The sequence below is a fragment of the Dryobates pubescens genome, chromosome Z (assembly GCF_014839835.1).
Source record: "Dryobates pubescens isolate bDryPub1 chromosome Z, bDryPub1.pri, whole genome shotgun sequence".
Taxonomy (NCBI): Eukaryota; Metazoa; Chordata; class Aves; order Piciformes; family Picidae; genus Dryobates; species Dryobates pubescens.
The window spans coordinates 70,608,460-70,625,369 of NC_071657.1; the positions used below are offsets into that span (position 1 = coordinate 70,608,460).

The 16,910-nt window shown below is 45.9% G+C and overlaps 1 protein-coding gene across 1 annotated transcript in view; it reads left to right on the forward strand.

The window, feature by feature from the left end:
- Window positions 1-3,446: 3,446 nt before the first annotated feature.
- Window positions 3,447-16,910, forward strand: part of VCAN (versican) — a 131,640-nt gene continuing 118,176 nt past the window's right edge. Inside the window, exons 1-2 of the mRNA XM_054178577.1 lie at window positions 3,447-3,530; window positions 11,475-11,550. Of these exons, the coding sequence (XP_054034552.1) occupies window positions 11,481-11,550 (70 nt within the window). The 5' untranslated portion in view covers window positions 3,447-3,530; window positions 11,475-11,480. The remainder of the gene's footprint in view (window positions 3,531-11,474; window positions 11,551-16,910) is intronic.

The window sequence follows — 16,910 nt, forward strand, 5'->3', positions numbered from 1 at the left end:
AGTAGGGGATGCCCAGGATGAGTTCCTCCTCCCTCCCACCCCGGCCTCACATTTCTGGCGGGCGACAGGAGCACATCCCGCACAAGGAAGGCGGAGGAGGGGCTCTGCGACCACCTTCGCTATCTCCGCCTGTGCCTTTGTCTCACCAGCCCGAAAGTCTCCCTCCTGCCCAGAAATCTCCATCCCACTGCGGATGTGAGCGATCCCCCTAACTCTGAAAGGGAAGGGAGGCGGGTGTGAGGGGGACACAAGGCTCGTCTGCGTCCTCTCTTTGTCGCCTGGCTCGGTTTCCCCCGCCGGAGAGGTGAGGGAGGTGAGGGAGGGGAAGCGGGGGAGCGACTCCGCTCCCCCCGCCGCGGGGCTCCGCGCCTCTAGCCCCGGGGCCAGGAGGCTCCGCGGGGGCACCGGGAGCTCCGTGCCGGGGGCGACCGGGGCCGGGCCGCGGCAGAAGGAGGAGTAAGAAGCAGAGGAGGAGCGGGGGAGGGGTGGGAGGAGAAGGGGGTGGTTTCTGCATCCTCCGCTTTCTTCCCGGCTCCGTGAATGAGAGGCTTGGTCGTCCGGTTCCCATCAGGGCTCCGGCATTCGGGGAGTGGAAGAAGAAAGGGAATCTGGAAAGGGGGAAAGGTCTTTTCTTTAAAAAAAATCTCTTTTCTTTCCCGTCTTGAGAAAAGGGATGCAAGCAAGCATATCTGAGGCTGGGTTAGCGCAGGGATTCAACTCCTCGTTACCTCTTGGTGCTGGCTGCAAGCAAAGAAAGCAGCGCTCTCTCCCCACCCCGCCCCCTCCAAATTTCAGCTCATACCCAGTGTCTCCCTGTCCCCGTGAGGATTCCCTAGCTCTTCAGCTGGACCCCCCCGGTGCGTCAGTGGGCACGGACAATTGCAACTTCCCCTGTTGCAGTTGTTCCACTGGCTCCCCGGGCAGCCACAGCTACAAGGAAATGCTCAGAGACCAGCTCTGTGTAAGAGATCTTCACATGGTAGGGACACCAGAGTTGCCAACTTCTCTTCCCTGACTTTGACAGAAGCAGTTCTCCAATCTCAACCAAGGGGTGATGGAGAAGCTAGACCAGGGCTGTGCAAGTGGCTTTTGCCATTTCTGCTCAAGTGAAAGCAGGGTATGGAGTAAGAAGATATGAAGTTGGGAGGATGAGATTAGGGGAAGATTAGAGAGGACAGCTGAGCTACCTTCAGTTTGGCTGTGGTACCCGATCTTTCATGATCTCCCCATTTGTACTGGAGGGTGGCCTAGGGATGGGGAGATCCCTCATGCCACAGAGTGCATCCTGTCTTCTTTCCTTGAGGCCTGGGATGGTGGATAGAGTCCCACAGCTTCATAAAGAGAAGGGGATGGGCCATTGAGACTGGTGCAAAGGAGGAAGTTTGTTCAGAAAGATTCCCATTTTATGCATGTGTCCTCAAAAGGCTTCATCTGCAAGCCTGAGATGGGGCTGAGAGTGTATGGGGAGAAGGAACGGTGCCCTAATTGTGCCCATCACATAACCCCAGTATGTCTCGAAGGGTTGAAGAGGCTTATTTGAACTAGTGTTGGAGAAATGCAGTATTACTTCTCTTCTTTTATCACAGCATTGGGCAGAGGAAGTGAGTGTTGTCATCTGCATGTGAGGAGGCAGGGAATGCCAGGCTAGCAAAAAGAGGAGCTAAGTCTGACAATCTCCTTCCTGTGACTGCAATGCCTTTGTGTGAATCTGCATCAAAAGCCTCAAAAAGATTCTTGCAACTTTTTATAGTGCCTGTCTGAAAGCACAGAGTTACATTTCTGTCATCTGTTTCGATGCATAATGTTTAAAGACTGAGAAAACTTCAACCTAACATGGAGCAGGTCCAGTCTGTTGAGACAGAGCATTGCCCAGGAGGCATGTGTGCAAGAGGAAGTAGAGGGCCTGATGCCAGGGGAGTGGCAGTGGTAGGGAGGCTGCTGTACACGATCTATGTTCACGTGGGAGAAAGGGAGTCTCTCTTCAGTGCCCTTGCTAGCAAGTAAGCAATATTTGCTTCAGCCTATTTAAGAAGGAAAGACCAACAAGCTCACGCAAAGGTGAGGTAAGTGGTCCAGCTCCACTTGCACACACCCAGGCTACAGCTCATGCAAACCTGACCTGGTTTAAGCCACCAGATCTCAATTTCCCCCTTCTTGGCTGTCATCTCTCCTACCCCCAGCTTCTACCACTTAGCACCAGAGGCTGTTTTTGGAAATGAGGGCTTTGGGATTGTCTCAAAGCCACTGTCAGGACAACTCTGGGGACAGAATAACTGAAACAATAGCAGCAAAAGGCACTGAAGGAAGACTTCTTCTGCCTTTACCAAGCTGGGGATTGCCAAAAACGTGCCCAGAAAGGTGTGATCTGACACACCTATTTCTCCAGGCTTTTCTGGCTCTGGATTTACACCTTCCTGGAGAAAGGGGAATTGTGGCACATGGTCCTCTGATTTATCTGCCACATACCAAGACAGACACCTTTCAGGAAAGGAGCTGCCCAAAGAGCGCAGCAGAGCCTTTATTGGTGCAAGTCCCTTACAAAAGGGTGGTTTAAGAGTTCTGCTTTGACTTTGTCTTTGAGGGGTTTGGATAGCAAATGGAGAATCAAATCTTAAAGAAAAAAAAAGAAAAAGTAAGAAAAGGGAAGGAAAAAAAAAAAGAAGAAGAAAAATGGCAGGAGATGCGTAAAGCTAGGGTGGAGAAGCTTGGCTCGGGAGCTGCCGATGTGAGGTTGCCTGTGAATTGGCACCGGCAGGGAAAGTTTGGAACAAGCACTAGTATATTCTTTCATTGCAACCTCCGCTGAGACTGGGGAGGCAAAAGGGAAAAAGGGATTTCGGTCCCAGTCACTTTCCCCGTTTCAACCAGCTTCGGGAGCCAGGGTGGAGGAGGTCTTTCCATTCTCTTCTCAGTTAATTGTTTAATTGGGGAACAATGCTCCTTTCGCACCCGACTGCCCTTCTCCAAGGGCCGATGCCGGGCGAACAGAGGGACCAGTCCCGCCGCACCGGCTGCTTCTCCCCGGTACTTTCGAGGCTGCTCCCGGGCTGGGGTCTACGGGCCCCAGAGGGGACGGCGGGAGGGGGGGGAGGGGGGGAAACAGGGGAGGCTCCGCGGAGGCAGGCGCTGGGGGCTCTCCTGCGCCCAGCAGCTGCGGGAGCTCTGCAAATTGCAAGGAGGCTCTTGCAGAGCTTGTGAACCCTCCTCTCCCCGAGCCAGCGCCCCTCCTCTGCAGCGCTGACGGTACAACGATATAATAATGATGGGTGGCTGAGACTCGCATTTGAACTTGCAGGCGAGCTCCCTTTGCCCACAACTCGGTTCAGGCTCCGCAGCTCCGAGTCAGGTGCTCGCCGGCGGGGAGGGAGGGGAGACAGAGTTCTGGGAGAAGGAGAGACCCCGGAACCACCCGTCTTCTTCCAGCACTAACGAGGGGATTTACTCTTTCATGCGGCCACTGGGATCTCTGGACTAGCCTAGCCACCACGCTGCGATTTTTTTGCAATCTCTGCAGTACGCTACCTTTTAAGGTAACTATTAACTCTTCATGTGGGTTGCTTTTTGGTGTTTTTTATTGTGTTTTGGGGAGTTCGTATTTTTTTCTTTAAACATATTTATTTATTATTTTTATTTTAGTTTATTTTTTTTTATCTACGTACGATTGCCAGCAAACACCTAGCGTAAGATTTTAAACGATAGTTTAGCTACTGATACCTGTAAGGACAAAGAGTTGAACTGCAAAGCTTAAGCAGGAGAGAATAGCGGTGACTGGTGAATTTAAACAACCTGGGGTAAGTTCAACGACCTTAGAGGGAGGTATAGAGGAGAAGGGATGCTCTGGGATACACACACACACAAAAAAATCTCCTGGTGCAAAGAGTAGAACAAAGAAAAATAGGAAATAAAAGACTGGGGTGGAAGCTCTGACAGAAGTCTTTGCTAGTAGTTTGAATGGCCAGGAAGGTAGAGCTGCACCTTGGTGTGTGATGGGGCTCAGAAGGGAGAAGGGAGGAAGCAATTTCTTACGGATGTTAAATACACAAAGCGTCCGTGTGGCAGGCGCGATAAGAAAGGACCTTTCCTCCGGCCACCAGGTTTTCTTGCTTCGGGAAAAACGTGTGCTCACCCTCCTCCTTTCTTGTGTGTTCATTTTTACTCCCCCCCCCCCCCCCCCCCCCCTTTTATTTTATTCACACACACACGCCTTTTTTTTTTTTCCCCTTTTCTTTCCTCCCCTTGCATGATGTTCCTGGAAAGCTGCTCACAGGGCAAAGCGAGGCTGAGGTGCTCAGGCAGCATCTCTCCAGAGGAAAGGGAGAGCAGGAGTCCTCTGAGCCACATTTTCATTTCTGAAAAGGGGGGTGGTGGGTGAGGAGGAGAATCACAAGGTCAGTGGAGCAAAACGCCCCCTTTAACACCCACGGCCAGCTTCTCGGGGCATGGGCACTGCCTTCTCCCTCCGCTTCTCGGGATTTCGCCTTTGTTTTACAAAGAAAAAGTGAGAGCACCGTGGAAGGAATTAAAGGAGTTTCGACGGCGGGAAAAAAGCGGGTGTGTGTGTGGGGGGGCGGCACCGGCGGAGGGCCGGGGTCCCCACGGCAGGGGATGGGATCCCGCGGGCAGCTTCCATCCGGCCCCCAGGCACCGTCCTCACACAAAGGGGCTATGGGGAGCAGGCGAAGGCTGGGGCCAGCCCTTATTATCCCCCTTGTCACGTCCTCCCAGGCCACCCCCTCAACCTCTGGGCACCGGCTTTCGGGATTAAGCCCCTAAGGCTTTTCTTTTTTCTTTCTTTCTTCCCCCCCACCCCCTCCTACCCCCCCTTCTTTCTTTCTTTTTCCTTCCCCCCCCCCCCCCCTTCTATATTCTTTCTTAAAAAAAAAAAAAAAAAAAAAGGGAAAAGAAAGGAGAGAAACATGTTGCAGAAACCTATCCCAGAATGGGGAGTGTAAATGTTTGGGGAGTTGTGGGGCCCTCTTTTTTTTTTTTTTTTTTTTTTTTTTTAAAAAAAATGCCGAGCGAAAGGGGAAGTTTCCCTCCCAAAAGGAATGAGTAAGACTTTGGCGGAGCGAAGGGGGAGCAGGGCCCGGTGGGGAGCCCTGCCTATACCGACGATGAGCACTGGCCGGGGCGGACCTGGCCGCCCCTGGGACGCGCTGTCGGGCGGGGCGGGAAGAGAGGTTCTGCCGGCTCTAGCCTGCCGTATTCACGGAAGGCTCTCCGGCGTCCTGAGTACACCTAGGGGGCGGGGAGTTGTACCCCGGGCGGGCGGACTGACGGACGGGGAGGGAGAAAGACGGCAGAGAGCTGTGAGCAGGGGCCGCGGGGTCCCGCCGCAGGCAGGCGCGGTCCCGGTCGTGGCCGCTCTCGAGGAACGGGCCGGGCGCGGTGGCGGCATCGTGGCGCCCCCTGGCGGCAAGTGCCGGGCTTGTAGTTTCTGTCGCCGCTCGTTTCCCGCTAGAGGGCTCTGGTTTCCCTCGCACTGTAGTAGAGGGGTGTGGGGATGTAAAAAAAAAGCTCCTTATAATAAAACAATTTTAGCAGCGGAGCTGCGCGGGAGCCTGATAGCGTCGATGGCCGTCCCTCGGGTGGTGTTTGACAGCGGGGCGGGACCGACCCCTGCCCTGTGAGGCGGACCCCGGATTTCTGTTCCCGGCTGGAGCACAGCCGCGGGACTCGGTTGAAGGGAGTGAGAACACCCGCAGCTTCCTGCCGCCGGACGAGCCCACGGGAGGAGCTGAAGAAACTCGTCCGGCCAACACGCTGGTCCTTGCGCTGCACTCAGTGATGGGGGGGTGTGGAGTCACGCCCGCGGGTGCCATGAGCAGCATCTCTATGTCTTTCTCCTGTTGCTGCTCACCACACATGTGTCTTGCTCCCGTCACCTTGCAGGCAGTGTAGCTGATGGGGAGAGATGAGGCAGAAGAGGGCCACAGTTGTTCTGGAAAGCAAGCTGGCAGGCGAGAGCTCAGAGTCTGCTTTTAGGGTGATGATGCAAGGAGCAGAGGAGTGGGAGTACGTGTGACTCCGCGGGCACATGAGTTCTGGGACCTTGTTCCACACACTACCTCTGACAATTTTCCACTGCCTTTCTCTGAGGCCGTCTGAGAGAGCCCAGAGCCACTTCTGGCATAAATTAGAGCTGGCCTGGGAGGGATGTCCTCAGGCAGCAGCTTCTCGGCAGCTGCCAGAGCGAGGAGCGCCAGAACACGCTGTGCTCTGGTCACTTTTCCCGTCTGCACCCCTGTGCTTGGGGCTGGAGGCAGAGCCTCAAGCCTGTCGAGGCTCCAGCGCGGGAGGGGTTCCCCCTTGCAGCTGCTTGCACTGGAGGTGGTGAGGAAAGGATGATGCAGATGTCCCCAGGACCTTCTGAGAGGCCTTAGGAGGACCTTTCTGAGAGCTAACAGGCTGAGCAGACGCCACTGATGAGCCAGATGCTGCCATGTGGCAGCACAGTGGGCTAACTAATCACACGGCAGAGATGTGGTGAAACTGGCAAAGCTAATTAGGCAGCACTTGGTGAGCTTGATACATGTAAGCAATTAACAGTCAGATTGCATGAAAGGATCAAAAGACTGCAAAAGCCAAAGAAAGTGCAGACTGTGTATTTGAGAAAGGATAGCAGCTGTGAAGGTTTTGGACAGAACTCAGAAGGTAGCAAGAGGTGTGCCACATCTGGCATGTATCATATCTAGCTTGCTGGAGTTTCACTGGAAAGCTGTGTAATTTACTGCTTTACCCATTAGTAGGAGCGGCAACCTTGATTCACTTCTTGAGTGTCAGATTGTGTCAGGGTTTCCCTCCCACCCTTTAAAAAGATTATTATTTTACTGTGAACCTGACTTTCACTATGGAGGCAGGGAGGAGCATTTTGGGCACAGGCTGCTTTTTACGTGTTTAAGGAACGTTTCCAGCTTTCACAATGCAGCTGTAGAGCATGTGCTGAATCAATCTCACTATGACCTCAGAAGCTGCAGCCTTTAAAGACAGTTTCACCTCTATGAAATTAGCTAATTTCTCATTGTCCCAGCCTCAGAGAAACTGGAGAGTAGTTTCTGGATGGTAGACTTTAGTCTGTTCCACATCAGGACAATTCAGTATCTTTTTTAACTTGGAGTTTAAAACAGAAAGAGAGTCTTGATGATCTCCCATCTGGTTAAATTAAAATAGCATTGGTGTGAGATCAAGCTTACACTGTAAACTAAACACAAGCTGGAATGTGATCAGACCTTATTGCTCCTACAAGTTTTTGCTGTGGAAAGTGAACATCACAGTGCAAGCAAAAATAGGAGCCCTTCTCTCTACCTACAGAAAGAACCTCTGCTGCTGGTTTTAAAGATGTGGAATTTGTCAAGGTCTTGGCATCTTCTGGCTAAAAGACACTGTGCTAAGGGTTGCTTCCCGTTTAAAAATGTAGTGCAAATTACTACTGTCGATCAGTCTGCCTTTAGCAGCTCCTAATAAAGTGGATCAGTCCAGGTGGAATCTAGCCAGCACACAACCCAAGTTTGGTCACATTAAATGACATACTTTTTTTTAACAGCGGGTGGAAATTAAACACTTACTCAAGCCTTTCAGCCTTGAGTTGGCAGGATTTTCTTGTTGTGTCCATAGTATTATGCCTCTCTTACTCTAGATGTAGTGACACTAAGGGGGGAAAAAAAGGTTGTGGAAAAAGGTATGGTTAGAAGGATTTTATCTAATTACAGAGGATTTTATCTAATTATGGCAGCCAGCCAGCAGAGGCCTTTACAACTGCAGAGTTGAGGGAATGGGAAACACAAACGTGTTTTAGAGCAGGGATTCTGCTCAGGAGGCTGCAAGGGAGCATAGTCAGGTACAGCCTCTGCCAGCAATAGGGGAGGAGTCAGGAGCAGTCACATCTGATAACAGTGTCCTGGAAATGTGGGCAGCATGGATTGGGAATTGGAATGCTAGGTGTGTAAGCAGTAGCCTTTGCCTTGTCTGTGGCTCCTGAGAAGGATTGATGGTGCTGGGTCTGCAGACCTCGGCTTGCTTTCTCCTAAGCTTGGTGGCCTTGAGGGGCTGGGTGAGGTACTGCCATGATGATCCACAGGCTGCTGTTTTGAAGAAGGTGGCAATAGCAATTGCACATTTAATTCTGGCAGGTGTGGAACAACACTCAGTAACCCAGGAGGGTTTAAGGGAGCCCACCAAGGACCAGAGTGTGAAAACCCTTGTGTATGGAAGGTTGCACAGGAATCATGTTTGGGCCCTTCCCCCCAACATTTTTCATTGCTTGAGTAAGCACCTTGGGGCAAAGGAGATTTAGCAAAAGAGAAGGTTTAGAGATGATTTACCCGGAGTCGGGTGGGGATTTTTGGCAGGTGTCTCACATTAAGCTCTGTGCTTAAACAGTGCAATTTTGTTTTGAGCTGAACCTGATGCAGCAGGTGTAATTACTGCGCTACTCAGTAAAAGGCTAAGTATCCATAATAACTGTGACTATTCTTTTCTGAGTTCAGCAGCCACAGGATGTCTTGAAAGTTATCCTTTCACAGTTTTCTTTCTGTTTTCGTATTTTACTATGGGTGTGTCTATTGTGCTTAGTGTCTGGAAGCTGAAGCTGTGAAAATTTTTTTCAATAAGATTCCTCAAATTGTGTTTGGAATGGAGTCACCACCATGACATCAGAGGATCAGTGCTCTGTGCTTGCATGCAAAGTGAGCAGGAATGGGAAGGTGAGGACCTCCCTGTAGCCTGGACTTGTAGTGTAGGGCTTAAGTTCAGGTTCAAAGCTCTCAGCTGGCTCAAAGCATAACAGTAGGGCCATCTCACCAAAGGTGGAAGTTTTTACACCACTTCTTGTCATGACAGTATAGTAAAAAGCCTCTGAGGGCAATGAGTATCCAGCATTGGAATGTTCCAAATACAAAGATTCTCCTCATCATGGCTGATGTGGAGTGCAGAACAGCAGGTGGTGGCTGCAGCAAACAACCAGCTCTGTTTAGGTGCATGCCTGTCTTCCAGGAAAAGGAAAGTCCTCTGAATCCTCTGTTTCTGGTCCCGAAAGCCATGGTTGCCTTCTGGGGAAGGAGCGAGATAAAGCAGTGTATGGGTAAACATGGAAAGCCTAAGATGTAAACAGTTTGTTCTAGGTTCTTGTTTAGCTGTTGATGTAGCTGGTCTGTGACACATGGGAAACACATGTGGACAGAGCATCTCAGAAGGTCTGGAGCCACTCTGCTTTCACAGGGACCAGAGCTTTCACACTGTCTTAGAGGCAGGTCCAGCATTCACTGCCTTGGAAGGCGGAGTGGTCTGTCACTCTTCTTCTTGTGCTGTCTTCAGAGGGCTTGTATTATTGAAGGAACTAGTCTGCAATGGGTTTGGTACTTGAGGCTGCCAGCAGTTTCAGAAGGGTTGCCTGAAGGGCCTTCTAGTCTGTGCACATCTGTAGGCTCAGTGTGACCTCTCAGTTTTAAACATTGTGCAATAACGAGAGTCATTTATGTGTTTATCTAAGCAAACATGTGACTGTCTATATGAGAGCTGGTCCGCTGCATTAAAATGAATTTGATGTCTGCAGCTCTTGTCTTCTCCAGCCTGCTCATTCACAACAGCCTTATACAGAGAATTACTAGGACAAAGTATGGATTTTTAATTTTTTGTTTTTAAGTATAGCCAGTTTTGTCTTCTCCATGAACAGCATAGGGAGAGATAAAATTCTGGCTGTCTCTTTTTGGGGTTATGTATTAGAGCCCTCAGAAAAAAGTTTTATGGCAGGTAGTTCTTAAACTGAATGAAGTCAAAGAAGTTCCCTGTTCTTGTTTGTGACTCAGACACAGAGAGTGCAAATTCCATGAAGTTCATGTTGCAAAATAAGTGATATCAGATTATATGCTCAATTCTATGGAAGGGCTGAAACAGAAGAGGGGCGTCTTTGGCAGCATGCAGTCTGCTCTGTGGAAAGCAGATGTATTCTTTCCTCCACGCCCTGGGAATAGGTTGCAGCATGTGTTTCCCAGCACAACCAGCCAGCTCTGACTGTCCACATTTAGGGAATGAAATGCTCTTGGGTTTTCAGCCCTTTTGGGTGGGAATTTTTAACATGATGCTGTTATGTTAGAGATTGCCTCATTGGAAAGGCTTGGTTTGAGATGTTTTGAGTCTTTTCTGAGCTGTTCAGCCGTTGCAGGATAGATGCCAATTCACACAGACTCATGTGAAGTTTGGGCTGCAGCTGTAAGCTGTGGAGAAAACTTTCCTGAGATTGAGCGCATCACCAGTAGTTTTCTGAAGACGTTTCTCTGTGTATCTTGCTGTCATGTTTGGTATAGTTTGTGGAGGCTTCTGAATGTATTAATGCCTTAACCATAAAGCATTATATGTAAGTACTAAAGAGCTGAAATGCTCACCTAAAATAATGTTAAAATATGTTTGTGTAACACAAGTTTCATAGTTATAACAGAGGTGCATATCTATTAAACCTCTGTTTCACTATCCCTTAATGCAGTTCAACTGTAACCCCTCTTGGACAGGAGAAAAACCATCAATGCCCTAGTAAAGAGCACAAGTAGTGCACTTTTACAGCAATATCGGGAAAATGAGGATTTTCTGATTAAAAGTTTTCTGATGGCAGTGTTTGGCAAACTATTGCTGGAAGTTACTTCTTACAGTTGCTATGTAGTATGTGTATGTCTATGTAGTATGTACATACGTAGTATGTGACTGTATGGAAGAGGGACTGTTGTGAATCCTTTACTGTAACTGACATTGGTATGACTTGTAATGCTTTTGTTAGTGTACTTTTCAATTGTTATTATAATAATCATTTAAGTATGTACAGATTCCATGTGTGTAACTAAAAATTGGAATAAAATGAAGATATTCTATTACGAGCATTCACTAATATGACATATATGGGAAATATTTCTGCTGTCAAAAGGCAGAACCCATACATAGAGAAGCAAGCCCAAAGGGAATGACATGTCTGAGTAATTACTCTAGACTTAATAACCTGGAAATCATTATGTATCTGTATTAGATAGGGGCATGTTGTCATTGTTACTAATTTCTACCATAAAATATTATATGGAGTAATCTGTAAATCTGGTAGTAATCTGATCACCTACTTGCAGATGGGAAGGATCATAATGTGGGCATTGATTCATCATCAAAATGTATTAGAAGTTTGCCATGGCATCCCCTTTCAACACAAACGGGATTGTTAGCTCTTGTTAATTGACAGTGCAGTTTGTTACAGACATAAAACTACCTAGTGATTGGATCTCATGTGGCAACACCATAACAGAAAAAATCAGGTTACCACCGTGTGAGAATAAATTTCAAATGATGATTAAAATAGCAGAAGATCAGTGTATTAGGAATTAATTGTCCTGCTGAACATTTTGCTTGTAATACCAATGACAAATATTAGTGTGCTGAATTACAACACGTGACAAGGACATAACACAGTAATAACCACTTACTTCTTTGTTCTTTATTTGTAGGTCAAGATGTTGTTAAGTATAAAAAGTATCTTATGGATGTATTCTACGTTAGTTATAACATATATGCTACCCAAAGGTAAGTCTGTTATACATAGAACCATTCATTAAACTTCATTTTAATGGCAAATCAGGAGGGTATTTTCCAGGACTCAGGAAACAACCCAGATTCAGGAGCTGCATTTTCTGGTGTTGTCTCTGCTACCTTTTTTTTTTTTTTTTGCTGCTCTCTGTTACTAATTTTGTTTCTGTGTTGTCCTCATTGACTTACTGATGATTTATATAGAAAGCTCTTGGCGGGTGGGTGTGGTTTTGACAGGGTTGTTACACAGCTCTCTGATGTTTCCTGAAGTTTTCAATTGCCATTACTATAATTCAAGTGCTGTAACACACAAAGTGCCATAGGACGTCACTGTGTAAAGCAAAATAGTTTGTCTTCTCCACATAGTCAGGAGAGCATCTTAATCCTTTAACCTGTGATTCTGAAGAGTGGGACTTGGTGGCCAGACATGTCTCACACCTTCATTTTTTCATGATCTACTAAGGAGTTCCTTGCAGTAGATGAGGTGAGAACTTACAAGAGGGGATAATTTAAGTGTAAGGCACAGACCTTCCATGGGACCTTCAGCCTGGTGCCATGGAGGGAGGAAGTAAACAGTGCTGGCACTATGGGAACAGAAGCAGATTCCTGGGACAGACCTAGTCAGGCTGCAGAAGTGATGGATGAAACTGGGGAGCTCTTGGGTTACAGGAGTACTGTAACTGGTTTGGTAAACCTCCCAGTCAGGTCCCAATGCAGGTGTTCATGTATATCATGCCACAGTAGCCTTTTGAGTCTATAGGTCACTGCTCACACCTTCTCTATATTCAGGGTGAAGGGTGCTGTGTATCAGTGGGTACAGGGGAAACCAGTAGCCTCCATTTCTCCATTGTTTGCTGATCTGTCAAGGATCAGCTGGGAATGTGCCTCTGGAGTAAGCAGTCTGTCATCACCCTGCTGTGGAAGGGGGGGGCCTGGCATAAACTAACCTGGTGGTAGATCCCTTGACTGCTTGAGTTTGGAGCACGGATGTATTAGGCAGCTGCAGGTCTTCAGTTTGGGTGGGAAGGAGAAGCCTTACTACTTCTCTTGATGATTACAGGCTAACACTAAAGTGTGTACTTGTGTGGTTGCCGTGGTTATTTGAAAGTTTGAGTCAAGCCTTTAGCAAGGAGAAGGTCCCTATAGGTGCTGCAGGCTTACCAAATTGGAGCAATAGCTTTCCAAAACCTAAAAGCAAGACTTATAGTTGATTTTTTTCTTTCTTTTCCCTGCTCTCTTCTTTCCAGGAACTCCCCAAACTGATTTTAGCCTTTCAGAGACATATTTTTACCCCCTGGCTTCAACACTGTTGCTAACAGTCTTTGGGTAGTCCTCTAGGATAAAGGAAGAGACCAATGTGCTGAGTGGAACCAACTTAAGAGAGGTTTTTGTTCTTGTTTTGTTTTGTTTTCCACACTCTAGCAGGTTGGGAGCACGATGCTTGACTATTTCCTACCATCACTTCCTCTTTAGAACTGATTTCCACCCCCCACCCCACTCCATTCTTCATTAGACACAGAACAGGCCACAAAGACTAGATTTGTCTTCAGGGACAACAAACTCAAAGGTTTGGGCTGAGGCAAGACACTAGCACTGATCTTCCTGTTTCTTATTCATGGAGGACTGAGGCTGATTTGGTTGTTAAATGTCAAGTTTCTTTTTTTTCTTACTCCAATTTTCACTTAGTGAAATATCTGTAAGCATAGGTTGTTGAATCTTGGATCCACAGTTGACATTTAATGACTTTTTCACATGAAACATTTGGAGAGGCAAAGTAAGCAGTTATCAGAAGAGGGCATGGACTTGCAATCTAAGTCTACACAGTCACCTTAAAGATTTTTATTTGGCAAGATCCTTATACTTCAAAGGGTTATGAGAAAGAGAGAAAGAGACTTTTTACCCAAGCAAGAGAATGGCCAACAGTATTACAGTAGCAGAGAGTACAGTTAGATTGGAGATAAGGAAGAGATTTTTCACAGTAAAGGTGGCTAGACTCTAGAACAGGTCACCTAGAGAAGCTGTGGATACTCCCTGACTGGAGGTGTTCCAAATCAGGTTGGATGAGGCTTTGAGCAGCCTGATAAAATGGAAGATGCCCCTGCCAACATCAAGGGGATTGGAGTGGAAGATTTTTGAATGTCCCTTCCAACCCAAACGACTTTGTGATTCTAAGTTAGAGCTTTAAGTCATAAAAGTTGGTTTTGAGATACAGGAAAAGGAAGAGCTGCTACCAATAATTAGTCATCTTCAAAACAGAATAAATGTCAGTGAGCTCTCATGGTCTCATGCTCTCACATGAGCAGAGATCTAACAATCAAATTTTGCCTGGATGTCAGCACTGGGATGGAGAACATGTAAGGAGATAGAATGAGTAAGGCAATAGAGTCTAACAAGAACCTGGAACCAACATTTCTGTTATGACCTACTGAAAGTCTCTTCAAGTTTACTTAGTGCATGGTCAGTCTAACTGCATGTACATTTTAGTTTCAGGTTGAATAGTCCTGCCCCTTTTCCATCCCTTGGTGCTACCTTTTGCACTTTCCTTAGCACCGACGGTAGTATTTATGTGGAGTATATGGCCAGATGAATGAGGTAAATGACTTGTTTGGAAGAGCATATGGCATTTTTTGCAGGTTAATTTTCCACTGGATCAAACCTTTGATCTGACTCACTGCCTTGTGCAAATGCTAGTGCTTGCAGAATTCAAAGACTAGGAGTTCACTGCTGGAAGTGGGGCAGAATGTGATGCATCGTTAGAGTGGCAGAACATAAGGTAGTACCTTTTTGAGTCCTCTGACTGACTTTACTCCACCTTTTGTCACCTCTTACAAGGCTCCTGCTGTCTTCAGAGTAGAATTTTCAGGACTTTACTAAGTTCTGTGTGAACATTTCAGAAAGAGCTTCTCAGGAATAGAGACCAGGATCTGAGTGGCCTGTATTTACATGAATCTTTCAGAAGGACTTAATTCTGTTGAAAAAAATACTCTAAATTTCTGTGTTTTGAAGAGTTACACATCCTAAATTTCAACTTTAAATTCTGAATTTGAATATAAAATGGAAGCCTTGAATTATTTTTTTTTTTGGATTCCCACAGTGGATTGAGTCATTCCACAAGATTTAATTAAATACAATTTATATAGTCATTTCAATGTAATGCATTGCAATATTTCCTTTAAAAAGTTCTCAGGCAAAATTTTTATTTCAAGAGTCATGTGGAAAATTTATCAAAATCAACAGTTATTTTTAAAGTGGATAATCCTGGAATCTGTGAGTTGTCATGTCAAGTCATGAAAAACCTGAAGCTTAATTTAGAGTACAGCAAGTTACAAGCTTGCAAAGTTTTATGTGTTCACCACTAATCATTATTCCCATCTCTGTTTTCTTTTCCACTCCCATCTTTGTAAGCGGTCACATTCATAAATACCCAACATGCTTGCTTGGCATGCTCACTAGATTTTGTGTAGGAAGAAAAGTATTTTTCCTTTGAGGGCAAACTGAGAATGGCATTGCATGGCTTCTTTAAGTTTTTTAATTCTCAGAAGATGTGTGTCACAAAGGCAGCAGGAAATATGGTCTGAGCTTCTAGGGTCATGGGAGTGCTCCTCTCTAGACCCTTGCTGTTTGCTCTAGTACATGTGAAGAATTAACGATAGAAGTTCACGAGCAAGGTTTATGCTTCCTGCTAGTCTGACATTTACTCACATTGAGCTAGCTGGTGTTTGGATATTGTAGCTTACAAGATGGACCTTCTGATTATGATTAATATCAGAGTTTATCTTGCCTGTTTTGAGTCATGCCATGAGCGAGTATGTTTTCATAAAAGCCATGTAATCCAGAGGATGGTAGAAATCCTCTAGATTGCAGTGTTTAATATGTTCTTTCAAAGGTACATAAATAATACACTAGTTTAAACATCAGTTTATCTGATCATGTTTTTGCTCTGTATGTGCATTCATGTGATGACTGTGTATGTTCAGTTCTGCAGCTGAGATTTACAGTTGCGTGGCTTCCTGTGAATTTCTTGCAGAATGTGAAAGTAGTTGGTTCTTCATCACTGCATGACTCTTCCTATTCTGCTTGCTTAGGTCACCTGGTAAAGACCTTGGTGAGGGTTTTGTTGCATCTCAGTCTATTACCTGTGCTGTCAGTGTTTCATAAAAGTTTGTGTGAGTGGTGTATTCATTTTAATTTATCATTATCATCCAAAGATTTATGGTAAATGGAGAGACTTCTCTTAAAATCAGCGTTAGTAGCCAGCATAAAAGAATAGATAATTTCATTGTTCCTTTCTGCTGCTGCTGGTAGGCAGGGCAGTAAACCAGATTGTTGAAGAATTTAAAAATGAGATTTTTTTTTTCTTTTGTCTCATAAATTTGTCTTAAAGTAAATAGACTTTTTATTCTTTAAGCATGTGAGGTTTGTCTGCATACTCAGTAGCAACATTCTGCTCAGATGAGCTTACTTATGTAGCAAAAGTGCTGCCTCTAAGCAGTGTGAGCTCATGTAGGCCATTCCTTTCTTCAGGCTTTCCCATTACAGACCTACTGGTCTGGTAGTTATGGTTAACGTAATACAAAAGAGCAGATTTTTGTCTTAAATTTTAGATTGTTGTTTCAAGAGTTTTGTAACATTTACAGCAGAAAAAAAATTTACAGATTCTAAGAAGGAATTTTCTCAAGCAGAAGTTCTTATGTTTAAAGAAGAAATAGATCAAGCTGTCTTTGCAGCTCAAATGGTGGAGACTTGGAGGACCTAAGGCAGTTTTTCTGGGGGAAAAAGCCATAAAAAGCAAGCTGGAATTTTTGTTTTCTTTTTTTAAGGAACGATGTGCTAGAAGTCATCATTCCCATGATAAATGGATACAAATGCATAGTTATAGCTTTAGGTTTGAAGAAAATAAGACAGCAATAAATTGTCTCAAAATCCTACCCAGTAAGTCAGACCTGACAGGACTGTCTTCTGTCAGGACATTGCATAGAAGAAGTTTTCATTCTGAAGTCAGTTTCTGCTACTTATTCTGATGCTGGAGATACTTAATATTTAAATAGAAGAAGACAACAAAATTGCCCAACTGCTAAAGCATGCTGTCTACTGAGACTGCCTGTAATCTAACTGCACTGTGCTGCTCTTGGCCTGACTTTGTAGTCTCATCATCTTCTACAAATCTTCCATTGACTTTGCTGGGAATTCTGCCAAGATATGTGTTTGTGGCCAGGTGATTTGGACTTAACTGTGTATTTATTTCTTTATTGTCTTTGTATTTTCCCTAATTCATCATTCGTGAGTGATACATTAGCTTGCTGCAGTAAAAAAATGCTTATATTTACCACCAACCAGCTTAGTCATTTCAAAACCAT